This window comes from Phyllostomus hastatus, unplaced genomic scaffold, assembly GCF_019186645.2.
Source record: "Phyllostomus hastatus isolate PE091 unplaced genomic scaffold, TTU_PhHast_1.1 phas_contig_254, whole genome shotgun sequence".
Classification (NCBI taxonomy): domain Eukaryota; kingdom Metazoa; phylum Chordata; class Mammalia; order Chiroptera; family Phyllostomidae; genus Phyllostomus; species Phyllostomus hastatus.
In genome coordinates, this window is record NW_025333810.1 from 21,757,839 (window position 1) to 21,785,418 (window position 27,580).

The 27,580-nt window shown below is 37.5% G+C and overlaps 1 protein-coding gene across 1 annotated transcript in view; it reads left to right on the top strand.

The window, feature by feature from the left end:
- Positions 1 to 27,580, top strand: part of SLC27A6 (solute carrier family 27 member 6) — a 72,702-nt gene that overhangs the window by 33,290 nt on the left and 11,832 nt on the right. Inside the window, exon 5 of the mRNA XM_045837985.1 lies at positions 23,520 to 23,714. Coding sequence (XP_045693941.1) covers positions 23,520 to 23,714 — 195 coding nt within the window. The remainder of the gene's footprint in view (positions 1 to 23,519; positions 23,715 to 27,580) is intronic.

Here is a 27,580-nt window from a genome sequence, read left to right on the forward strand (position 1 = left end):
ATTGTGTGTTCACCATCCCGAGTCAAGTCTCCTTCCATCACCATTTACCCCCCTATAGTCTCCCCCACCTCCTTCCACCCACCTCCCCATGCCAACCAGCACACAGTTGTGCCGGTCCATGAATTTCTTCTCTTTTTTTTCATTTTTGTTCTATCCCTCCACCCCTCAGCCTCCCAACCTCCCCTGGCCAGCTGTCAGCCTGCTCCATATGAGTCTGTCTCATTTTTTCTTTATTTCATTTTGCTCATTAGATTCCATATATGAGTGAAGTCATATGGTATTTGTCTTTCTTCAACTGGTTTATTTTAATTTAGCATAATCCTCTCCTGATCCATCCATGCTATCTCAAATGGTAAGATTTCCTTCTTTTTTATGGCGGAATAGTATTCCATTGTGTAAACGTACCACAGCATTTTTGTCCACTCACTTATTAATAGACACTTGGGCTGCTTCCAATTCTTGGCTATTGTAAACAATGCGCCAATACATGTGGGGTGCATATATTCTTTTGAATTAGTGTTTTGGGTTTCTTTGGATAAATTCCCAGAAGTAGAATCTCTAGGTCATAAGATAGTTCCATTTTTAACTTTTTGAGGTAACTTCATACTGCTTTCACAGCAGCTGCACCAATATGCATTTTCCCAACAGTGCATGAAGGTTTCCTTTTCTCCACATCCTTGCCAACACTTGTTTGTTGACTTACTGATGATAGCCATTCTGACAGGTGTGAGGTGATGGCAGATTAAGGTTTTAATTTGCATTTCTCTGATGATAAGTGACATTAAGCAACTTTTCACAGGTCTGTTGGCTATCTGTACGTCCTCTTTGGAGAAGTGTCTATTCAGGTCCTTTGCCCATTTTTCAATTGGATTGGTTTCAGTGTGTGTGTGTGTGTGTGTGTGTGTGTGTGTGTGTGTTGAGTTTTATAAGTTCTTTATAAATTTTGGATATTAACCCCTTATCAGATAAATGATTGGTAAATATGTTATCCCATTCAGTGGATTGTCTTAATTTTGATGATGGTTTCTTTTGCTTTGCAAAAGATTTTAGTTTGATATAGTTCAATTAGTTTATTTTTTTGTTTGTTTCCTTGCCCAGGGAAATATATCAGGAAAAAAAATATTGCTACAAAAATGTCTGAGATTTTACTGCCTAGTTTTTCTTCTAGGATTTTTATGCTTTCAAATCTAACATTTAAGTCTTTAATCTATTTTGTGTTTATTCTGTGTACAGCCTAAGAAGGTGGTCTAGTTTCATATTTCTGTATGTGTCCGTCCAATTTTCCCAACACCATTTATTGAATTAATTTTCCTTACCTCATTGTATGTTCTTGCCTCCTTTGTCAAATTAATTGACTATAAAGGCATGGGTATATTTCTGGGCTCTCTATTCTATTCCATTGATCTCTATGTCTGTTTTTTTGGTTTGTTTGTTTATTTGTTTGTTTTGCCAGAATCAAGCTGTTTTGATTACTATGCCCTTGTACTATAGTTTGATATTGGATGGCATGATTCCTTCAATTTAGTTTTTCATTGTTATTCAGGATCTTTTATGGTTCCATATAAATTTTTGGAATAATTGTCCTAGTTCTATGAAATGCACCATCAGTATCTTGATAGGAACTGCATTGAATCTATAGATTCCTTTGGGTGTATAGGAATTTTAATGATGTTAATTCTTCCTATCCATAAACATGGTATATGCTTTCACTTATTTGTATCTTCTTCAGTTTCTTTCTTCAGTGTCCTACAATTGTCTGAGTGCAGGTCTTTTATACACTTAGTTCAATTTATTCCTAGGTATTTTATTCTTTTTGAAGCAATTATAAATGGAATTGTGTTCTTAGTTTCTTTTTCTGATAGTTTATTATTGATGTATAAAAATGCAACTGATATCTGGATATTTGTATCCTGCTACTTTACTGAATTCATTTATTTTTTTTTAAAGATTTTATTTATTTATTTTTAGGGAGGGAAGGGAGGGGGGGAGAGAGAGAGAGAGAGAGAGAGAGAGAGAGAGAGAGAGAGAGAGAGAGAGAGAGAGAGAGAAACATCAATGTGCAGTTGCTGGGGGTTATGGCCTGCAACCCAGGAATGTACCCTAGCTGGGAATCGAACCTGGGACACTTTGGTTCCCAGCCCACGCTCAATCCACTGAGCTACGCCAGCTAGGGCTGAATTCATTTATTAATTCTACTAGTTTTTTGGTGAAGTCTTTAGGGTTCTCTAAATACAGTATCATGTCATCTGCAAATAATAACAGTTTTTCTTCTTCCTTTCCAATTTGGTAGCCTTTTATTTCTTCTTGTTGTCTGATTGCTATAGCTAGGACTGCCAGTACTATGTTGAATAAGAGTGGTGAAAGTGGACAGCCCTATCTTATTCCTAATTTTAAGGGTAACACTTGTAATTTTGCCCATTGAGTATGATGTTAGCTGTGGGTTTGTCATATATGGCCTTTATTGTGTTGTGGTATGTTCCTTTTATTACCACTTTGCTGACAGTTTTTATCATAAATGAGTGCTGGATTTTGTCAAATGCTTTTTCAGCATCTGTTGTATGATCATGTGATTTTTATCTTTCAGTTGGTTTATGTGATGTATTACATTTATTGATTTGCAAATATTATACCATCCTTGCATATCTGGGATAAACCCTACTTGATTGTGGTGTATGATCTCTTTAATGTATTGCTGGGTCTGGATTGCCATATTTTGTTGAAGATTTTAATATCTGTGTTCATCAGAGATGTTGGCTTGTAATTCTTTTTCTTTGTTGTGTCTTTACTTGGTTTAGGGATTAGGGTAATGCTGGCCTCATAAAAAGCATTAGGGAGTCTTCTCTCTTCTTGAATTTTTTGGAATAGTTTGAGAAGGATAGGTGTTAGTTTTTTGAATGTTTGGTAAACTTTGCCTGTGAGGCCATCTGGCCCAGGGCTTTTGTGTGCTAGGAGTTTTTTTATTACTGTTTCAATTTCACTGGTTGTTATCAGTCTGTCCAGGCTCTATGCTTCTTCTTGATTCAGTTTTGGGAGATTGTATGTTTTCAGAAATTTGTCCACTTTACCCAAGTTTCTTGGCATATTTTTATTGTAATTTCTTACAATCCTTGGTATTTCTGTGGTATTAGTTGTTACTTCTCCTTTCCTTTCTGATTTTATTTATTTGGGTCTTCTCTCTTTTTTCCTTAGTGAGTCTGGTTAAAGGTTTGTCAATTTTGTTTATCTTTGAAAGAACTAGCTCCTGGAGTCATTGATTTTTTTGCATTTTTAAAATTTTTTTTTAGTTTATGTCATTTAATTCTGTTCTCATTTTGATTATTTCCTTTCTTCTACTGGCTCTGGGCTTTGTTTGGTGTTCCTCTAGTTCTTTTAGATATAGGGTTAGATTTTTTTATTTGAAATTTTCTTCTTTCAGTAGTTCTGTATTGATGTGAACTTACCTCTCAAGGCTGTTTTCATTGTGTCCCATAGGTTTTGGGTTGTTGTATGTTCATTTTATTTGTACCCAGATACTTTTTGATTTCTTTCTTCATCTCATCATTGACCCATTCACTATTTAATAACATGTTATTCAGTGTCCATGTATGTCAATGTTGTTGAGTTTTTTCCTTGAGGTTGGTTTGTAGGTTCAAGCCACTGTGATCTGAGAAGATGCTTGATAGGATTTTAATTTTCCTGAGTTTGTTAAGGCTTGTTTTGTGTCCTACCATGTGGTCTATCTTTTAAAATGATCCATGTGAATTTGAAAAGAATGTATACTTTGCTTCTTTGGGGAAAAATGTTCTGCCAATATCAATTAAGCCATTTGATTTAGAGTGTTGTTCTATACTCCAATATTCTTATTGATTCTTTAGAAGATCTATCCGTTGTTGACAGTGAAGTATTAACATTCCCTATGACTGTACTGCTATCAATCTCCTTCTTTAAGTCCTCCAAGATTTTCCTTTCGTATGTATTTGTTCCTATGTTGGGTACATATATATTTATAAGGGATATACCCTCTTATTGTACCACTCCCTTAGGTATTATGCAGTGATCTTCTTTGTCTCTTATTGTGGCCCTTGTTTTGAGTCTGTTTTGTCTGATATGAGTATTGCCACCCCAGCTTTTCTTTCATGTCCATTTGCTTGGAATATTTCATCCATCCCCTCACTTTCAGCCTGTATGGATCTTTTGTTCTGAGGTGGGTTTCTTGTATACAGCATATATGCAAATCAAGTTTCCTTATCCACTCAGCTTCCCTATGCCTTTTGTTGAAGCATTTAATCCATTTACACTTAAGGCTATTATTGATAGGTACTTGTTCATTGCCACTTTTTCCCTTTGTACCTGTGCCCCACCCCCGCCGCCCTCTTTCTCTGCCTCTCCTCCTTAAAGCATTCCCTTTAACATATCTTGCAGTGCAGGCTTGGCGGAAATGCACACATTTAGCCTTCTTTTGTCTGAGAATCTCTTTATTTCACCTTCCATTTTAAATGAGACCATTGCTGGAGAGAGTAGTCTTGTTTGCAAATATTTACTTTTCATTACTTGGAATATTGAATGCCAGTTCCTTCTGGCTTGTAGTGTTTCTGTTGGGAAATCAGCTGATAACCTTATCAGGCTTCCTTGTATGTTGATAGATGTTTCTCACTTGCTGTCTTTAAGATTCTATCTTGGTATTTAAATTTTGCCACTTTAATTATGATGTGTCTTGGAGTGGGCCTCTTTGGATCCATCTCATAAAAATCCTAGTGGAAAACATAGTAAAATTTTAGACATACCATGTAGCAGTATTTTGCCAATATATCTCTTAGGGCAAGGGAAATAAAGGAAAAAATAAACAAATTGGACTACATCAAATTTAAAAGCTTCTGCATGGCTAAAGAAACCATCAAAATAAAAAGGGAACCCACTATATGGGAGAACATATTTGACAATGATACATCAGACAAGGGTTTAATCTCCAGAATATATAAAGAACTCATATGATGGCTCAACACCAGGAAGACAAAGAATCCAGTCAAAAATGGGCAAAGGACCTGAATAGACACTTCTCTGAGGAAGAAACACAATGGCTCATTGTGACATAGACATATGAAAAAATACTCAACATCACTAGTCATCATAGAAATGCAGATTAAAACCATAATGAGTTATCACCTTACACATCAGAATAACTATCATTAATAAATCAACAAACAAGAAGTGCTGGTAAGGACATGGACAAAAGGAAACCCTAGTGCACTATTGGTGGGAATGCAGACTGGTGCAGCCACTGTGGAAGACAGTATGGAATTTCCTCAAAAAATTAAAAATAGAACTGCCATACAACCCAGCAATTCTACTGCTGGGAATAAACCCTAAGAATCCTAAAACAGAAATTCAAAAGATCTTATACACTCTATGTTTATAGCAGCACTATTTACAATAGCTAAGTTTTTGAAACTGCCCAAGTGCCCATCAGTAAATGAGTGGATTAAAAAACTATGGTACATTTACACAGTGGAATACTATGCAACAAACAGAAAGAAGTCTGACCTTTTGGGACAGCATGGATAGGATTAGAGACTCTTATGCTAACTGAAATAAGCCAGTCAATGAAAGGCAAATACCATATGACCTCACTTATACCTGGAATATAATGAACAAAATAAACTAATGAGAAAAATAGAACCAAAGACCTGGAAACATGGAACAGACTGATAGTTGTAGGAGGGAAGGAGGGAGCGGGGGAATGGTGGAAGGAAGGGGAAGGTACTAGTCAAAGAATATGTATGAATGATTCATGGACATGAACAACAGAGAGGGGATTGACTATGAGAAAGAGGGGTAGGCTGGGCGAAGGGGGACAAAAGGAAAAATGGAAATTGGGACAACTATAATAATTGGGACAACTTTTTTTATCATTTCTATTCGCATGAAATATCATTTTTTTTCCCTTTACTTTAGGTCTGTATGTATCTTTTGTTCTGAGGTGGGTCTCTTGTAGACAGCATATATATGGATTTGGTTTCTTATCCATTCAGCTACCCTGTGTCTTATGACAAGTACTTAAGCCCTTTACATTTAAATTTGAATATTGATAGGTATGTGTTTTTTGAGATTTTATTCTTTTAACTAAGTTCCTCTGTTGCCCTCCTCCTTTTTTCCTTCCCCTCCTCCTCCTTCTTCTTCTTTTTCTCCTCCTCTTCCTCCCTCTCCTTCTTCAGAAAGTCCTTTCCCCTTCCTCCTTCTCCTTCCTCAGAAAGTCCTTTAACCATTCTTATAATACTGGTTTAGTGGTAGCAAACTCTTTTAGCTTTTTCTTGTCTGGGAAGATCTCTATTTCTCTTTCAATTTTAAGTGATAGCCTTGCTGGGTGAAGTAGTCTTGATTATAGATCATTGCTTTTCATCACTTTAAATATTTCATATCAGTCCCTTCTGGCCTGAAATGTTTCTGTTGAGAAATCAACTGACAGTCTTATGGGAGCTCCCTCATAGGTAACTAGTGGTCTTTCTTTTGTAGCTTTTAAGATTATCTTTTTGTAAGGAACTAGTATAAAGGACACATGGACAATAAAAAGTGGGGGTGGAGACGGGAGGTGGGGAGGGCTGGGATGGGGGTAAAGGGCAGAAAACTGTACTTGAACAACAATTAAAATAAAAAAGAAAAGAAAAGATTATCTCTTTGTCTTTAACCTTTATCATTTTAATTATGATGTGTCTTGGTGTGGGCCTCTTTGAGTCATCTTATTTAGGACATCTTTTCTTCCTGGGTTTGCATGTCTTTTTCCTTCACCAGGTCAGGGAGGTGTTCGGTCATTATTTCTTCACATAGGTGCTTGATCCCTTGCCTTCTCTCTTCTTTTTACAGTACCCCTATGATGCAGATGTTGTTACACTCAGTGTTGCCCCAAAGGTCCCTTCAACTATCCTAATTCTTTAAAATTATTTTTTCCTTTTTGCTGCTTTGATTGGGTGTTTTTTTCTACTTTGTCTTCCAAATCACTGATTCGATCCTCTGCTTTATCCAACCTGTTTATTCCTTCCAGTGTATTCTTCAATTTACATATAGTAGTCTTCATTTCTGACTCATCCTTTTTTATCATTTATATGTATTTTTTATGCTGTTGAACATCCTTATATCCATTACTTTGAACTTCCTATCTGATAAATTGCTTTCCTCCATTTTATTTAGCTCTTTTTCTAGAGACTTCTCCAGTTTTTTCATCTGGGGTCTGATTCTTTGCCTCTCAATTTTGGCTGCCCTTTGTGTTTGTTTCTAGGTACTAAATAGATCTGCTCAGACTCCCAGTCTGTGTGGTGGCCTTATGTCACAGGTGTCCTGTGTAGTCCAATGGTATAGACTCCTTGATCACCTGAGCCAGATGCTCCTGGAATGTCTCTTGTGTGGGTTATGTGGGGCCCCCTTTGTAACTGAGTCTTGATTGCTATGTCCCTTTTGTGTGTGGGCCCCCCCCCACCCTTAGGCTGACTTACTGTCAGGCTCAATCCCAACCTTAGTGTGCAAGCTGCTGTGCAGGTGCCAACCACACAAAGCAGAATTTGTCTCAGTAGTGTTTGGTACCTGCTGAGATTTGTCTTTGGACATGCTGCTGTGAAGCTTATTGGATCCTGCTCTGATGTTTTCTGAAGCTGGTCTTAGGGTGTGTTGATTCTGGGCATTTTGAGAGGGGCTCTGTTGCAGCCCAATATAAGATGCTTCCTGTGACTGGCCCTCAGCAACCTTTTTGGAACCACAAGCAATTCACAGTTTGTGGCTGCCTCTGCTGGGCTTAGGAATGTGTGGGAAGGACCAAACTGTGCACCATGGCCTACTCTTATCATACCAGGCCCAGGGGCAGGCTTGCAAAAATCCTAAGGCACTCCAAAATCTTCCTCCACCTGCCTTTACCTGCTGGCTGCCTCAGAGGCTGAGTCACTGAAAGAGCCTCTAGTTGTACTCCATTTGCATGCAAATGGAGGTTCATAGTGAGTCGCTAGGTGGGGATAAGTAGTGTTCACCAGGTCCGTACAGGTTCATACTTGTTGCCAGTGCTGGATCACTCATCAAATTTTTGTGGGTATGTCAAGTCTAGCTGCCACCTGCTAGGTGCTTGCACGCTTCTGTTGGGGTGGGATCTCAGGGAATTGTCAGGATGAGGCCAACAGAGTTTATTAGGCCCAAATGGACTAAGATTTGGCCATGTGAAGAGAGGGCTCTGCTCCAGTCAGGCATGCAAGGGAAAAATGGCCTGTTTTCTAGAGCCTCACAGCTCAGTATGTCCCAGGTATTGCTGTGAGGAGATGGAGCTTGGGAGAGTGGGGCTGCCAGGGGTCAGAAGGATGGGGTTAGTGGATCTCCCATGAATGGGAGGTCCCAGTCAGGCTTTGTGGAATGCAGAGATGTGGCCCTTGCCCCAGAGCCACACCACTCAATCTGTCCCAGATTTTGCCGTCACCCAACAGGGTAGAGCCACTAGGAGTCAGGTGGGCCTCTGGAGCCAGAGCCTGGAGGGTGGGTCTAACTAAAGCCCAGAGGATGGTTCTAGTGTATCTCGTATGAGGGGGAAGTGCCAGTCATGGGAAAATGGGGGAATGTCCCCCATCTCAAAGTCACACAACCCAGTCACTGACACCCCCTGAATCTGCCCAGACTTCTACACTCCAGCCAAGGCAGCTGACTCCTCAGCAAGCCATAGCTTTGCTGAGTGCTGCGAGAGAGAATCCAAAGGATGGGGCTCTTGCTTTCCCCCAAGCTTGTGCAGCACAGAGGGGAGTGCTCCACCCAAGAAACATGGCATATGCAGTATGGGAGAAAGACTCAGCATAGGGATTCTGGCAGTTGTCCCTTCATGTCTCTCCCCAGAGCCACAAATCCCAGACTTTCCTTACACAACACTAGTCTACTCTGCTCTTCCTCCACCAGAGCCTAGGTGAGTGGCTGCAAATGAAATTTTGTATATTGACCCTTTAAGAGGGTCCCTGTGTCTCCAGCAGACTCCTGTCTCTTCATGTAGGACAGAAACCCCACTGCTTCTCACAACCAGATGTTATATGGGTACATCTTCCCAGCTTTGATGCTCTGTGCAGGGGAGCTTAGCTTGGGGCTTAGACCCCACACTTATCAGGGGCAACCCCTCCCTGCAGCTGAGATATCCCTCCAAGACCTCAGCAGCTGTCCATGAAAGTAGGGTCAGACCCCTTTGCATCTTCACCCTCCCTACCAGTCTCAATGTGGCTTCTTCTGCAAATCCTTGGTTATAAGGCTTCTCTTCATCTAGTCTTCAGTTGGTTATTCAGGATGACTGTTCTATAATTTAGTTGTAATTCCAGTTTGGTCCTGGGAGGAGGTGAACATACCTTCCACCTACTCTGCCACCATCTTGGATCTCTCTTACCAGTTATGTTTGAAATGAATCTAAAGATAGTTACAGGCTAAATGCATTGGCATTACCTTGTCCCTGGTTTAGTGCATTGCCATTTATTCTTATTTCCTGTTGAAAATGGATATATCAAAAACATTTGTTCTTTTTGTCTTCATTTTCTTACTTTTTATATAACTTCAGGTGTTTTGTAATCATGTTTTTCCCCATTCCACATCTTGTAAAAGATGTAGCTACCAAAGCATTAATCTTTGAAAACTTCTCTCATTGCTTAGTAACCTCTAATGAGTGCCATTTTTAAATTAATATAAATGTTGTTATTTATTAAGATGTGCTCCTGGCTGATGTAGCTCAGGGATTGAGCACGGGCCTGTGAATCAGTCGCTGGTTTGATTCCCAGTCAGGGCACATGCCTGAGTTGCAGGCCAGGTTCCTAGTGGGGGGGTACGTGAGAGGCAATCACACATTGATATTTCTCTCTCCTTTCCTTTCCCTCTCTCTAAAAATAAATAAATAAAATATTTTTAAAAAGATGTGCTGATTTAGTTTCATTAACATTTTCTTTGCAATGCTCAAAACAATTGATTCATCTCCAAGACCTAGTTGTTTTAAGATATATATACATTTTTATTGTTTCTTTCCCCAAATACTTGAAACATATTGTTATATGGTTGAGAAAAATCACCTCTTTTAAATCTCAGTATTCCTTAAATAAATCAAAGACATGCTTAATATTTTCATACTAGATATGAAAGCATTTAGAAAAGTTGGCAAAGTACCACCTTTTTTATTCTGCTCACAAGCTACAAATATAGCCAAATAAGAGACTTAGAAAAGAAATAGCTATTTCTTTAGTAATGTAAATGCTAATAGAATTAGAAGAGAGTTAATCAATATTTTGGGAGATTTTAGAACTGTGTATATATTAAAGACTTTTAGTAAGTGCTAATTTTAATACATAATGATTCATATAGTTCATGGTTACTTATAAAATAGACATGTCTTTTATATCAACCTGCTGATACAATTCATGCTGTCATTCCCACTGAGAATACACATATGCCTTATTTATTAAATTTCCCAATAAATGTAGCTTTATATAATCTTTATGTAGAAAGGCATCAGATAGTACGTTGGCCTGTGGAATCAACAGGCTCAATTTCAAACTCTTTATTGTCTGCCTTACTGTTCATCATTTTTCCCTTTGAGCTGTGGTTCTTGCCTTTATATAAAATAGGTAACAATATGTACTTCTCTTAATTTGGCCCTTGATTCTCCCAATCCAGTCACAAGATACCTGTGAAAAAAATATAAACCAGAATGTCCAATAGAAATGGAAGGGTTTTATTTTTAAATAGAATGGAGTAGTGTTTTCCATGGATGTCATTATAAATTAGAATAATTTTTGTTGGTGTTGAAAAATAATTGGTCTTGACTACTAAAAAAATCATACAACATTGATTGCAAAAGTCAATTTAAATAGGTCATGATAATTTTAAAATAAAACTTTAATAATATTAAAATAGTAACAATTTAATGATATATTTGTCACAAATAAAAACACTAGAAATCAGAATATAAAATCAGAAACCCTGAAACTATCATGCCAGTTTCCTCTTGGATTATATACTTTTGTTACTATAAATGTGGTATGTTAGGTTTTCCTATATTCCAAATGTATTTAACATTTTAAAATTTACAGTCAAGATTATTTATATTATTATTCATTTGCTATGTTTTACATTGCCTACTCCTTTAGTAGTTTGTACTTCTTCTTGCTATGGATATACAAAATCAAGGTCAGAAATGATCACTATTTGCTCTGCAGTGAGGACTTACCAGCAAATACAATTGTCTTCAGCAAATGATTAATGACTATAATTTTCCAATAGACCATTTTGTTCCCAGTGGAAAAAAATATGCAGCAATTAATTTAGATTTAAAAAGATCAAGAATCTAATTCCAGCTTTTCCATTAATTCACCAGTTGACATCAGGCAAGTCATTTATTTCTTTGTCCTTGGAATTGGAGAGCTTGAAATTCAAGCCTAAATTCTATGTCTTTCAAGCTCTGTGATCTTGAGCAGATTATCTTGCTTTTCCGAGCAACCTGATCTCAGTTTTTTCATCTATAAAATGAGTATAATAACAATTGCATCCAGAGTTGATATAAGGATTAATGAGCTGACATAATGAGCTGAAATTCACATGGAAACAGGCAGACCACAGTGGTGCAGGCTCTCTGGAAAAGGAGACAGCCTTCTCCCAAGAGGCCTCACAAGATGGTTTTCATCTTAGTGAATGCACGAAAATTTAAGATCTCGTCTTCATCCCGACAGGTTCACAACCCCAATGAATCAGTACATGCACACCAGGCTCCAAAGTGCAGGTTTATAGCTTTAAATGATCACCATTGCTGGATCTTCCTCAATATTCCTGGTCTCTAAATGTGAGAGTGCCCAGGACTCACAATCAAACTTCTTCTTTTTTCCCCTCTTCCTTCCTTCCCTGAACATGTTCCTGGCTGCAAGTACCACCTACAACAGAAGTCTTAAATTTATATCTCCAGCCCTGTCTTCTCCTTTGATTTTAAGTTTTATATGTCTAGATTCCTAGTTGATATCTTCACTTAGAAATCTAATTGACATCTTATGTCAAAAATGGACAAAGCCTAACTTTTTACCACCTCCTTCATCAACATGCACCACTCCTTGCCATCTTGGCCTTTGCAGTTAATGACAATTCCATCCTTCCAGGTGTTCAGTCACAAAAACTCTGGAATCTACCTTGAAACTTCTTTTTCTCATGCCTCCTGTCTAATCCTTGAGTAAATCTTGCAGATTGTACTTTCAAATATGTCCACAGTCAAACCTCAGTTTACCGCCTACCTGCTGCTCTCAGATACCTAAGTCAGCACTACTTCCTGCCTCAAATGTTAGCAATAGCCTCTCCTTAGCCCCACTTTTGCCCTCTTAAATTCTACTCTGGAATAGCAGTTAATATGATTCTAATAAAGTATAAGTCAGATTATGTTACTTTACTACTTAGATCCCTCTGATGATGGAAGAAAATCCAAATTCCCTTAGTATGGACCCCAAAGCTCTAAGGGATCTGCTCCCCTGCCTGGGCCTCCCGTGACCTTGCCTCCCCTGCCCCACACCCACTCCACTCCTTGTTCACTACACTGCAGCCTCCCCGGCCTCCTCGGTTTTCCTTCTGTGCACCAGGGCTTTCAGTTTCTCCCCATTCAATGTTCCCCCCAGATATTTTGATGGCTCACTCCCTAACCCAGTCACATAGCCCCCTAGGAAGGGCCTTTTTGGTCACAATCCCTACTGGTGTCTTGTATGGTCACCTTACCAACTCAGACAGACCCCGTACCAAATTTGGTTATGTTGATGCCACACGTGCACCAGAAGAGTATGAACAAGTTTATTACTCACATAATGGGGCTTTCTGGGGTAAGCAGGGCAGGGTCCTAAGCATGTCGAAACAGGGCTTGAAAAAGCAGCGCAAGAGACTGGTTCGGGTTTTATTTTGATAGGCAGGCAGCGCTGAGATAAGGAGTCTGCACACAGAACTGCTTGTGAGTTTTGAACTTCCTGTCGGTGCCAAAGGAAGGAGCACTGGGCTTCCTTGTTGGCTTGCCAGATATGGGGCAGAAGAGGAAAGGGCACTTGGTGGGCTTGAAAGTCATCAGTAGTTAGACATCAAGAATGGAGTCCAACTGTTTATTACAATGTTTATCTCCTTCTCTTCTTTCACTGCTTTGTTTTTCTTCATCTAACTTATTAGCACATTACATACTACCCTTTCATCACCCCACGCATACTACAAGTTTCAGGAGAGTGAGGAGTTAATGTTTTTTATCTATAGCCGTATCCTCAGTACCTACAATGGTGTCTGACATACAGTAGGTGCTCGATGGAAATTTGTAGAATTACTTCTTTAAAAATCAAGTAATAAATATAACAAGCCCAATTGCTGAGAACTTATGTGCTCATGTCCAGCCCAATTTCCCCTAATCCTCGGCATGCAAGGGAAGCTCAGTTGCAATCAGAAAGTCAGAGTCCCTGGGAATGACATTGCCCAAAGTGGGAGTTTAGGTAACTCAAAGATTTGTATCATTGCACAGAGGGTGTCAGGCCATTGCTGCTCACAGTGGAAATGATCTTGCTAATGGCCACCTGCACTTTTTAGAACATTTCATTAATGAATCATGGTGGTTGCAGCTCCGGTGACCCTTTACCTGTGTTTTCAAGTAATGGCAACCTCCCTTTGTGTCTATACAGCCTTTTTTAGGTTAGAGGTAAGTGTTGCAGACTGTTGGAGCTTGTCTTTCTTTCCAAGGCAACTTTGAAATGTGTCTGGCCTGAAGCACTATTTCCTTCTACTTTCAGTTCTCCCAAGTGCTGCCAGGATAGAAAACACCTGTTCAAAGTAGCTAGCTGCTCTGCATCCCTATTGCTGTAATATCTAGAAAATGAGTTAGAAATAAACCCACAATGTTTTTTTTCTGTAACAGTTGAGATCACAGATCATAGATTTCAAACTATTACTTATGCCTTAAAATGGTTTGTGAACTGATGGCTGTCATCTCTGAAACCATGGCCTGCCCAGACCCAGGCTGAGAGGAAACACAACAGAGACTTCTAGGGAACAGCTGGAGCCCCCACCGTCCTAGCCTAGCAGCCTTTGCATTTTATGGGCTCTCCCATCCTCTCTCAAAAGAGGCCCCCACTCTCTCCCACCACCATTCCTTTCCTGCCGCAGTATAACAAAGTCTGCTATTTTATGCCTGGGTTTATTTATTTGTTTGTTTGTTTGTCCTGGGATTATCTGCTGTCCTGTTTGTACTGAGCGTTATTCTGTACCTGTTCTGTAATACCTGCTTGGCTTGCTGCCATATGCTTTCAGTGCATGTCAGTGTCTGTGAGGGAAGCACGCTGTTGGAGTGTGTAGTCATTGTGAGGGGTGGGGGGGGTGGCGCACGTGTGGTTATCAGTGAGTGTGAAGAACTACATGGAGTCACAATGGAAGAATTACAATCCCTAACATGTGTTATTATGTATTTTAGATGACCCTTTAGGAATGAGAGCATACTTTTGTTTGGGGGCATTAAGCAGTTAGTTTTCCAGGACTGAATGAAGAAATGATGCCCCTTTGTTTGCACTATGAATTTATGCTTCTTTTCTGTCTCTCTGTCTATTAACAAACAGTAAATTCTTTGTTGACTAAGAAATCAAGGTTGATACAGAATTACCTGTATTTAAATAGAACTTCCAATTTCACTTTCATAAGCATATAAAGAGGCCATTCAGCCTGATTGTGTTATAGATTCTCTGAGTGAGATTAAGCACACGTTCTGGAAGAAAGAGACTTTGTTAGAGGCCTGCTATCTCCCGCAACTGAGTAAATAAATCTGTGACCCTGTAGGAGGGAACTATAGTTCAATCACTGCCTCACAGAACAGTGGGCCAACAGGCAGCACTGCTGGAGACACAGGTCCCAAAAAAGGTTCTGAGGAAACAGGAGCCTTGGTTGAAGTCAATGTGACTCTTTCACGGGTACGGTCTCATCAGTTTGATGCATGGCACTGAAAGCCAAAAGGAAACTGGTGTGCTGAAAACCCAAGATCTGGGGCAATTTTAAAAGCTCTGACCCATTCAGTAAATTCTCTTTTAAATTCCAAATGGGATTTTAAATGGCTGAAGATAAAATGAGTACTTTCTGCACACCATAAAATGGCTTGCTCTATATGTATGTGGGAGTGTGTCAACATTTAAACACTAACTACTGAATTAGAAACATAAGTTCTGATTGCTTCCCATTAATAAAATCATGGGAAAAGGCTTGGAAAAATAGAGTATGGGCTTTTAAGAGTTTTTTTAAAGCTGGTTTTTCTCACTATTCCCCTCTTTTCTTTCCCTCCTTTCTTCTTTTTTTCCCTTCCATCTTTCCTCCCTTCCTTTCTTGAACCTGCCTTCCCTTCCTTTCTTTCTTCCTTTTACAAATGGGTTGTGAGGATCTTTTGTGCACCAGGCAGTGTCCTAAGCAATTAGTACAGCAGATAGAACAGGCAACATTCCCTGCCCACATAGCACTTACATTTTAATGTGTTCAAATTCTGTCTGTTTATTTGGTATGTGACCTTGGACCTGAACTTCATTATCTCAATGTGCAAAATGAGGATAATGCATCTTATTTTATAGAGTATTGTGGTAATTAAAATGAAATAATACCTGGACATGGAATTCAAACATATTCACTCCCTTTGCTTCTCCTGATTTGGCTGCAAAGATGTTTTTTGTTCCTGTTCTGCACTCTGGATTTCTGTACTCACTCTTTCTTGGCCCCTCTCTCTCTGTCAGTTCTGTTTGTACATCTTTCTATTGTATTTGTATGTATATCTTTCTGTGTGTCTCAATAACTATGTCTCTATGTGCAACTGTGTCTACATATTAGAGTGCCTCTATGTGTGTGGCTCTCTCTCTTTCTTCCAGTATGTCTCTCTGTCCAGGTTTGTTTGGGTTTTCTTATGCTTTTCTGTGAGAGTGTGTGTGTGTGTGTGTGTGTGTGTGTGTGTGTGTGCACGAGCCCACGCATGAAAGAGAAAGAGAGCATCTCTGCGTGCCTGTGGATCTCACTCCCAGTGTGCAAATCTCTCTCTGTCTCTGCATATGTCACTCTGTGGCTGTGTTTCTATGTAGCATCTCTGTTTTACTCTTTGTTTTGTTTATATTCTCTCTCCTCTTGCTCTTTATGTCTCTGTATTTTGCTTTCTCTCTCTGTGAGTCTTTTTTCACTTTCTTTAGCTTTCACTCTGTCTTTCCTGTTTTTAATCTCTCTCTGTCTGATTACACTCTCTCTGACTCTGTCCATCTCTTTGTCTCTGTCTCTCTGCCACACTTGTCTTTCTCTTGTGTGTATATACACGCAGATGTTACATATTTGTTCATTTAATTAATTGTATTCATATTTATGCATGCATGCTCTCCTCATTCTATTCCCAGCATAGTTTAGATGTCCAGTGATATTTAGGTAGTGACCTCATGGCTCAGGAGGGATTAAAAGGAATAGGAATTTGTTCTAAAGGAGGCTTGAGGGAACTGATGAACAAAGAAGGGGATTTTTAAAACTACAGGTAGGTGTTATGAAGATTTGGTTCTGTTTTACATGAAGCACTGCTAGTTTTACAGTAATTTCAAAATGGACACATGTAAATCCAAAAATAATTAACAAACCTCAGACTATCCTCTCAATTTCTGTTTTCCAGGATCACTTTTTAAGGCTCTTTTTACCAATTCTCATTATTTTTTCCTGCCTCACCTCTGTCATTCTGCTGACTCTCCTTTTCCATTTTCCTGACCATAATCTGGGTTCTTCCCTTTATCATCTTTTATCTGGACCACTATCCTTGACCCTGCCATCCTCCCAGTCCATCGTGCCAGGTGGAACCAAGCTAATGTTGCTTTTACATCAGGCTCTGCTGATGCCCTCCCTTGGCTTCCAGTCACCTTCCAGGGTCACAAGATTCACAACATCACATCACTAGGTGGGTAGTTGTGGGCTTTTTAATTAATATTTTATTTCTTTTTAGAGAGAGGGGAAGAGATAGAGAAAGAGAGGGAGAGAAACATCAATGTGTGGTTGCCTCTCATATGCCCCCTACTAGGGAGCCGGCCTGCAACCCAGGCATGTGTCCTGACTGGGAATTGAACCTGTGACCCTTTGGTTCACAGGCCGGCGCTCAATCTACTGAGCTACATCAGCCAGGGTGGTGGGTAGTTGTTTTTTAAAGACTTATCTGACCAAAATCTTGCCCACCTACCAATATGCTCAATGTGCCTAAGAATCTCTTCACCTCTTTTACAAATAAAACCAGTACCCAGTTATTTCCAATGAGATAAAGCCCATTTTGAGAAACAAAATGAACATACCTGGGAATCTGGATGAGAATCTGAATGAACCAATATTTGCAGCACCAGTGCATTGTACAATGAACCAAATGGTGTTTGACTTGTGTCAGTAAAGAACTTGTTGCTTTTTTACTTTATTTATAATTTAGACAGGAACCAGCAAGTTTTTTCTGTAAAGCATCAAATTAGTAAATATTTTTGGTTTTGTGGGTCATTCTGTCTCTGTCACAACTACCTACATCTGCCTCTTTGTTGCAAAAGCAGAAGTAGACAATTCATATAAATCGGTACAACTATGTTCAAATAAGACTTTATTTATAAAAATAGGACATAGTCTAGATTTGGCCCCTGTAGGCTGCAGTTTGCTAACCCTTTATTTAGACTTTATGATAACATCATATTGTATATAACTTTCAGGTAAAATTTCCATTCCTGTGTAAACTTGTTTTTTAAATCTTCTGGGGTTTTTTCCTTTCTCTCTCTCCATGTGTGTATATACAGATGAGTGAGTGAGAGTTTGTGTGTGTGTGTTTGCCAAAAATAACGGTATCTTTTGGGCTTGCTATAGGGCTTCACATAATTTTTATATTATTGTTATTTATGTTATTTTTATTTATATATATTACCTGGATATAATTTGAATCAAGGAAACAAAAATCTGAATTATGTCAATGACAATTTTAGAAAATTATCTCAATAAACTGTAAAATAATTTATATCACATGTCAGTTATGTCCTTATATTTTACTCCTTTGGTAGTGCTTATATTTAGGTTCTCAATTATCTTTTAAAGGAAGATTTAAGAGAATTGTTTAAAAGTATTTTGTTTATAGATGCTTAGTGAATCAGCTGAAAGATGTTGGTAAAATTTTAGACATTTATTAATTGAAGAATTTTTATTTGTAAGTCTTTATATAAGTATAGTTGAATGAATTTAAAATTAAACTTTTATGAAGTCTGAATTGGAAATAAATTAGATAAATCATTATACAAAATTTAAAATGTTATACTTTTCTCACAAGTTTAATTCTAGATGAATGTAATGGTTAAATGTAAAATCTACTGATTTTTTTTGGCTATGGGTTGACAAAGGAAATTTTTAATCATAAATTAAGAAATAGGAACAGGAGAAGAGAATAATATATTTAATTATAAGAATGAACACACCAAATAAAAATATTAAAGGTAAAATTAAAAGGAAATGAATAATGCCATTAAAATAAAATATTAATCTCAGTTATTATAAGACATTCAACTTATCTAAAATCAAAGAAAAACAAATTGAATCTAAAAATGAATACAACACATTTTCTTATCAAATCAACAATGTATTTTTTTTATTGTTGTTCAAGTACAATTGTCTCCATTCCCCCCCCCCACCCTTCCCCCAGCCCCAGCCATCCCCACCTCCCATCTTCAGTCCTATGGAAATCTTTAGTTCTAGTGCATTGAGGAGGCATTATGTAAATAGGATGTTCTTTTTACACAACAATTTCATAATCACAGCAAAGTCATAAAAATATTTACAACTATTAGCTTCTTCCAGGAATCTGTCTATCCTAATGAGATGCCAAGATTTATAAACAACACACTCACTCAGCATTATTTATAAGGGTACACATTTATAAACAGTGTGGCTATCCAAAAATAGGTGATGGTAAATAAATTGTGATATCATTACATGAAAATCGTATAATCATGTTTTAAAAGATAAGAGCTGATAATTTAGAACAATGTTCAGAATGTAATATATATTAATAAAGTAGAATAGTATTTAGCTCTATATAGTGTGTGGTTACAATTTTTTAACTGGATATATAAAAATAATAATGTTGGTGTGGTAGAATTACAGCCTACTTTTATTTCTTTTTTTTTACTTTCCAACTTTTCTATCATATGCATACTTTTTGATATAAGAGTAGATATAAATTCTCTTTTTCCACAACACTAAGTAATGGATCAGTTAATCTTTTCTCATACAACTTAAAGCATGATCTTCCGGATTTCCTTTGAAAGGAGAGCAAAATAGAATAAAAATAACTAGAGAGTTAAATAAATGAATTTCATATTTCTTGGCAAAAAGCCTTATATTAGTTTTGATAATTTGATTTTCTATACCAATTAAATTATTTTGGGTGAATGTTTATTCTTAGTAAGCTTGTGTAGTTATAGCCCACACAGGTTAAAGTCTGTGGAATGTGATTCATAAACCACCATTTTTTCCCTCAGAAACTATGCTATTCTTATTGAAACTGCATTAAAATTGGATATTTGGGGAAGTTTTTTTACCTTTTTTTTCTTTTTGTTATTTGTGTTTATTCTATTATAGTTGTCCCCATTTTTTCCCCTTTGCCCTCCTCCATCCTGCCCCATCCCCCACTCCCACAGGCCATCCCCATACCGTTGTCCATGTCCACGGGTCATTCATACATGTTCTTTACCAGTCCCTTCCTCTCTTTTGACCATTCTCCCCTCCCCCTTTCCTCTGGAAGCTGTCAGTCTGTTCCCTGTTTCCATGTCTCTGGTTCTGTTTTATTCATTAGTTTGCTCATTAGATTCCTTTTTACTGGTTTTCAGAGTATGCCAACATATTTTATAGATAATAATACTTGCTACAACTTATCTCTGACCTGAAAAGCATCCAAGAGTTATGCCATATTAAAGAGTGTTCAAGAAGAATGAATCCTAAGATTTGCCAACACCAGTGTTTTATATAGGAAAATAGCAGTGGAAGGTCCAAGAACTAGTTCCTGCCAGGTAGGCAATATTTGACATGCCCAAAGCTCAGTTATATTTACTGTTTGAAAAGAATCCTCTGACTTGGATGGAGCTGCTCTTATATGACTGAGTTTTTTTCTCTATCTGTAAAATATTTATCTTAACCCCCTTGTCTGGGCTTAAGCCTAAAACAAGTCAGAATGTTGTTTCCAATGTACCCATAGTCTAGTTGTCTCCTATTTTATTTTTTAATTTAATTTTTATTTTTTAGCAAATTAGTTTTTAGTAGTTTAAAGAAGTCTAATAATACTCTCAAGGTAAATGGTACCCTCCTGCTGTCAACACATTGTCTCTGCAGTGAACACAGAGGTGCATTGCCTTTTCAAATTAGTGCTTTCATTTTCTCAGACAAATAACCAGAAGTAGATTTTGGAGATCAGACCCTTGTCTGAGATATCAATGGCAAATATATTTTCCCATACAGTTGGTTCACTTTTCATTTTGCTGATGTTTTCTTTAGCCATGCAGAAGCTTTTTATTTTGATGAAGTCCCATTTGTTTATTCTTTCCTTTATGTACCTTACTCTAGGGGACATAGTGGTGAAAATATTGCTGTGTGGAATATCTGAGATTTTCCTGCCTATGTTCTGCTCTAGGACTATAATGGTATCACAACTTATATTTAAGTCCTTTGAGTTTATTTTTGTGTATGGTGTAAGCTGGTGATTGAGTTTCATTTTTTTGCATGTAGCTGTCCAGGTCTCCCAGCACCATTTGTTGAAGAGGCTATTTTTTACTCCATTTTATGGTTCTGCCCCCTTTTCAAATATTAATTGACCATAGAGACTTGGTCTCTCTCTTCTGTTCCATTGGTCTATGTGTCAGTTCTTGTGCCAGTACCAGGCTGTTTTGATTACAGTGGCCTTAGAATAGTTTGATTTCAGGTATTGTGATCCCTCCTACTTTGTTCTTCTTTCTCAAAATTGCTGTGGCTATTCAGGGTCATATATGATTCTATATAAATGTTTTAAATGTTTGTTGTAAATCTGTGAAATATGTCATTGGTATTTTCATAGGGATTGTGTTGACTCTATAAATTGCTTTGGGTAATATGGACATTGTGATGATGTTAATTCTTCCAAACCATGAACATGGTATATGCTTTCATTTATTTGTTTCTTCCTTAATTTCTTTCTTTCTTTAGTGTTGTGTAGTTTCTGAGTACAGGTCTTTTACCTCCTTGGTTAGGTTTGTTCCTAGGTATTTTATTTTCTTGTTGCTATAGCAAATGGGATTTTTTCCTGATTTCTGTTTCTGATATTTCATTGTTGGTGTACAAAAATACCTTCGGTTTCTGAATATTGACTTTGTCTCCTGCTGTTTTGCCAAATTCACTTATTAGGTCAAGCAGCTTTTTGGTGGAGTCTATAGGATATACTATCATGTCACCTGCAAACAATGACAGTTTTACTTCCTCCTTTCCAATTTGGATGCCTTGTACTTTTCTTTCTTGTCTGATCACTCTGGCTAGGACTTCCAATACTGTATTGAATAGAAGCAGTGAAAGAGGACACCCTTGTTCCTGATCTTAGGGGGAAAGCTTTTAGTTATTGCCCATTGAGTATGATGTTGGCTGTAGTATTCTCATATATGGCCTCTATTATGTTGAGGTATGCTCCCTCTACTCCCACTTTGCTGAGTGTTTCTCTCCAAAGTATATAAAGAACTCACATGACTCCACTCCAGGAAGACAAACAATCCAATTAAAAAATGGGCAAAGGATCTGAACAGACACTTCTCCAAAGAGGACATACAGAAGACCCAGAGACATATGAAAGGATTCTCAGCATCACTAGCCATCAGAGAGATGCACACCATTCAGAATGGCCATCATAAACAAATCAACAAACAACAAGTGATGGTGAGGTTGTGGAGAAAAGGAAACCCTAGTGCACTGTTGGTGGGAATGTAGACTGGTACAACTACTGTGGGAAACAGTATGGAATTTCCTCAGGAAGACGAAAATGGAACTGGCTTTTGACCTGGCCTTTTCAGTGCTGGGATTATATCCTAAGAATCCTGAAACACCAATTCCAAAGAACCTATGCACCAGAATGTTCATAGCAGCACACTTTACAATAGCCAAGTACTGGAAGCAACCCAAGTGCCCATAAGTAAATGAGTGGATCAAAAAACTATGGTACCTTTAAACAATGGAATTCTATGCAGCAGAAAGAAAGAACTCCTACCCTTTGAGACAGCATGGATGGAACCGAAGAGCATTATGCTAAGTGAAGTAAGCCAGGCAGTGAAAGACAAATACCGTATGATCTCAGCTATAAGAGGAACCTAATCAACAAAGCAAACAAGCAAGCAAAAAATAACTGGAGACATGAAATAAAGAACAAACTGACAGTAACCAAAGGGTAGGTGGCAGGAGGTAAAGGGGAGAAGTAAGGGGAACGGTCCTCAAAGAACACGTATAAAGGACCCATGGACAAACCAAAGTAGGGTAGGAATGAGGTTGGGAGGTGAGGGTCTTTGGGGTGGGGGAGAGCAGTCAGGAGAAAATCGAGAAAACTATACTTGAACAACAATAAAAAAAAGTGGAATAAAAGTAACCAGAAGTAGAATCTCAGGATCAGTTGTTAGTTATATATTTAATTTTTTGACAAAACTCCACACTGTTTTCCATAGTGATTGCAATTCACTATGGAAATTCTACCAGCAGTGCACAAGGGTGCCATTTTCTCCACATCCTAAAGAGGGTAACACTTGTTATTTCTTGTCATTTTGGTGATAGTCATTCTAACAAGTGTGAGGTTATGATTTTTTATCATTGTATAATTCATATTAATTAATGTAGTGCTTATTGAATCCAGAATAAAACATAGATCTAGCTTTTCTTTTAATTCCAAATATGATCTAGAAGTAAAATTAATAGAACATTGCACATTGAAAGATATAATAGTTACAATAACCATAATATTCACAAGCAAAATGTTACAGTGTTTAAATGACCTCATTTTATTGTTTACTATATGTTAGGCACTGAACTTAATTGTATACTTTGGTATATAAATGAGATAGATATTATCAGTAGTTTTTACAGAACAATAAACTGAGAATTGGGATATTATTCAACCTCTTATTCAAACTTACATAGATAATGGTAAAGCTAATAATACGAACTCAAGTGTATTTTATAATATTTTTAAAGTAATGTTTTTTTTTCCTGAAGTGCACTTTCTTCCTTTCCTTATCTCTACCAAAATAATGTTTCAATAAGCTGGAGTTTGGGAAGAGCTTTTCCCACATATGGCAAAATAAAAGCTGTATCACTCTGGGCCGCTTTAGTTTCATTAGCTAGTGGACACAGTTCTGTAAGAGTTACATGATTTTTCTTTTTTTACTTTCTTTTCATTATTACACTTAGGTAACTTCTAGATAGTTACCATTTAAGTAATAGTAATGAAAGAAAGAATTGGGAACTAGAATTTAATAAATTACAAGTAAAATCTTTTCTTTTGACAGAGAGAAGGAGAAAAGGACCATCAGGTGCGTTTGGCAGTTGGAAATGGTGTGCGGAGTGATGTATGGAGAGAATTTGTAGACAGATTCGGAAATATTAAGATGTGTGAGCTTTATGGAGCAACTGAAGGGAACATTTGTTTTATGAATCACACTGGGAAAATTGGAGCAGTCGGGAGAACAAATTTCTTTTACAAAGTAAGTACCATTTTCTTCTTTACAAAAGAAGAAAATATTTTGAGACCTGCCAGCCTGTCTTCTAGCTTTGTGCTTATACCTTATGGTAAATATCATCACGTTTTTTTTTTTTAAGTTGAGAACTTCTAAATAAAGTAGCGGCCTCTAGGTGAACTGTATTCTATAGGTTATGAAAACCTCAACCTCCCATGTTTTCCTTCTATCATATGGGGATAATAATACCTAATTCTTTTGTTTAGTTTTTAAATTTAATGATATACATGTGAAAAGCAAGCCTAGGTCCTAATATATATTAATTTGACTCCATTTTCTTTGAGTATTTTTAATCCATTATTTCTATTTACTTTTCATTTTTATATCATTCAAAAATTATGTTTAAGCTTCTAATACATGGTTTATTTAAAAACTATATCAAGAAACCACTAAAATCTTAAAAGCAGCCAAAAAATCACCTTCTTAAGAAAGACTTATAGCTGCAGTCTCAATAGCAACCATGGAAGACAAAAGATGGTAGACAGCTATCTTCAATGGACTTGGAGAAAATAATTGTCAAATAGAATAAGTACTTAATAATATTTTTTAAAGAATAAAATTGAAAATAAAGAAGCTGCCTCAGAATTTATATAACCTTAAGGGAAAATAAAATCAGAATTATAGTAGTGTTACTACCAGTGGATGGTTATTCAGAGCAGGGGTGGGGGTGTCTCCTCCCGTCCCCAGCCAAGGTGGCAGCAGAGTGAGGTTCTTACACTGAGCATGCATAAAGCCCTTCTCCCCTGTCTCTCCAAGACCAGGGGAAGACAGGAATATGCACCATAGAAATCAAAATGGTGGCAGGGGAGGCTCTGGACCCAAGAGGCCTGTCAGTCTAACCTGGGGAAGGAAGGGATTGGTTGAGAGGTGGACCTATCTGAAGCACATGGAAGTGTGTGAAGTTGGTTGGTCATTTTTGAGGAAGTACTGGGTCTGTTTCACACCCAAGCTAATATAGTCCCTGGGGAACAAAGAAACTCTCTCCTGTTCGTGGCTCACTACTTGGATGGTACACTTGCCTGTTCTTTCCATGGCCATATGGCCTTAGCAACTGCATGGCCCATGGCCTCCAGGAGGTAGAATCAGCATGTCTGTCTGTCTGTCTGTCTGTCTGTCTATCTATCTATCTATCTATCTATCTATCCCTCGTAAACCTGGTGATGCATTTGCTGGTACAGGAATGCATGACTTTGTGGCCCTAGCAGCCTCATGGCCCATGGATTCCAGGATGGAGCCTGAAATGGGCAGCAGCCAGGAACAAGTTAAGCTACCTAGATGTCCACGTAGCAACCACCTGTAGGCAAACCACACATTGATGTTTCTCTCCTTCTCTTCCCCTCTCTAAAAATAAATAAATAAAATCTTCTTTAAAAAAACTCAAAGAAATAAAATGAAGGAAATAATAAAAAGCAAAAATTTTTTAAATAGTAAGGAAACATTTAATGTCAAAAAAGGTAAAAATATGCTGTAAACTGAAACTAATTCAAAATAATATTGAGTTTACACTGTAATTTAAAAATAAAGAGATCTAAAATGTAACTTTTAAAAAGTAAAAAAGTAAATTCGAAGCTGGCGTAAATTGCCCTAATGACTTGCATTCTGAACAAAAGTAATTTGGGGAAAGTAAGTGATTATATTATTGAGTTTTACATTCCTTACAGTTAATTTTCTCAATTCATTGAACTGATTCCATTAAAAACTGGTATTTATATTAAAAGCTTCTTTAGTGGCCCTGGCTGGCGTAGCTCAGTGGATTGAGCACGGGCTGCGAACCAGGCATCGCAGGTTCGATTCCCAGTCAGGGCACATGCCTAGGTTGCAGGCCATGACCCCCAGCAACCGCACATTGATGTCTCTCTCTCTCTCTCTCTCTCTCTCTCTCTCTCTCTCTCTCTCTCTCCCCTTCCCTTCCCTCTCCAAAAATAAATAAATAAAATCTTTAAAAAATAAAACCTCCTTTAGTGAAGCTGCGTCATTCCAAAGTAATCATCCCAAAGTGATATAATAAAGAATATTTGTATTTTTATTAGTCTTGACTTTACTATAGTTTTCTGATGTCTTAAATTCCCTGTCAGATTATAATGACAATAATGTAGGGATGCCTGATGTCTCCTATTTATTTAGAAAATTTCTGATTTTCAAATTATTTTAGTTTTTTTTTATTTGGAAATGAAAAAATACCTAATATCACAAATTTTGTCTTTTATCTTTTCATTCACATATTGTTTTTGTTCCATAGCAGGTGATCAGAAAAAAATTGGGCCAATAACTGTTCCATAATTGTATGGGGAGATGTGATAAGTATGTCTCTCAAGAATTTAAACCTAACAGAGGTTTACACTTACTGTCTCAGAAAGGAATCAGGCTCTAAACAGAGATAGGATTTAGTAAGTGAAGGAAAACGATAAGGCAGCAACAGAGCTCCTATGACCCAAATGTCCTTCTTGTGTGCTGTACTCACTATTTAAATGCATGAGACTGTAAGGCTCTGTGTCCTATATATGCTCCCAAAGCAAGCAGTATAAAAAGTTTGATGACAACTCATTTGAGAAATAAATTCAAGTAAAAGTTATGGACTTGCCTTCTTTTCTATACCTGGAGGTTTGCTCTTTGAGAAGGAGCAAATGTGAAATCCCCAGGGGAAATAAAACTTGCAAAGTATGTGGAGGGTAAGTCTAAATAAAAAGCGGCTGAAAAAAATATGGATGCACATCAAAATAGTAAGTTCTCCAACATGGCCAGGAAATACTTAGAAAAACAATTTCCCGTAGGTTAAAAAATTGCAATAATATGTTCTTTAAAAATAAGAGCTCAAAGAAGACGAAAGTGCAAGGAAAACCTAAATCAACAAAAGGAGTTGGAAAGTATGCCTGCTCAGCTCTGAAAAATAAATTCATAAAAGGAAAACATGGAAATATTACAGAGATGATCACCACTAAAGGACTTAAGCAGGACTATTAACATCGTTAGGGAGCATGACGGATGGGACTAAGGGGTCACACAAACGAGAATATGCATATAATATAAAACTAAATTCAAAGATAAAATTGGAAAACAAACACAGTCTTCTGACATATGCTTAATTGGTGTTTTTGCAGGAGGAAAAAACAACAAATCAGAGAGATTTAAAAAAGCATTTGAAACCTAACAGGAGAAGACTTCCTTAAAATGAAGATTTAAATAATTAGCAAAAGAGCACATTGTATTCCAGAGTGGGAGGGTAGGGTGAAATACGGTACAGAATGATCATCAGAAAAATATATCTTGGTGAAATTATTGAACGTAAAGAACCATAAGGAGATGCTGAGGCAGAAAAAACAAAGGATGTACACTGAAGGTGTAGGCTGAAGATGTGCCTGTGCGTGTACATCGAGGGCATATTAATGTGTGGCACCTAGTTTTTTGTGTGTGTTATAACAGCCATTTTTTATAATCATGTGGAACTTCTTGAAGGCAGGAAAAAATATAGAAAGCACTCTGGCTGAGACTAATTGCTCTGATCCTGGTTACTTCTAGAAGATGCTGTGATATATTTAAATTTCATTTGTATTATAAAATTACCCAATTTCTGACCATCGGGTCACCTGTATCTGATAACAGGCACACTGAACAGTGATTTAGTGTGGAAAGGATATCACCCACGCATGTGGCTGCCAAATTAATTGAAAAGAAATAACACTAAAGCTGATAACACCAGTTGGTGGGCAAATTTCTCAATATATAAGGCATGTTAAAACAGCAGAGAAAAGATTGAATAATGAACAGGGCTCTCTTCTTGTTTGGCCAAAATGATAAATGCAGTTCCGGAACTTCTGGAATCTTTCTTTTTACCA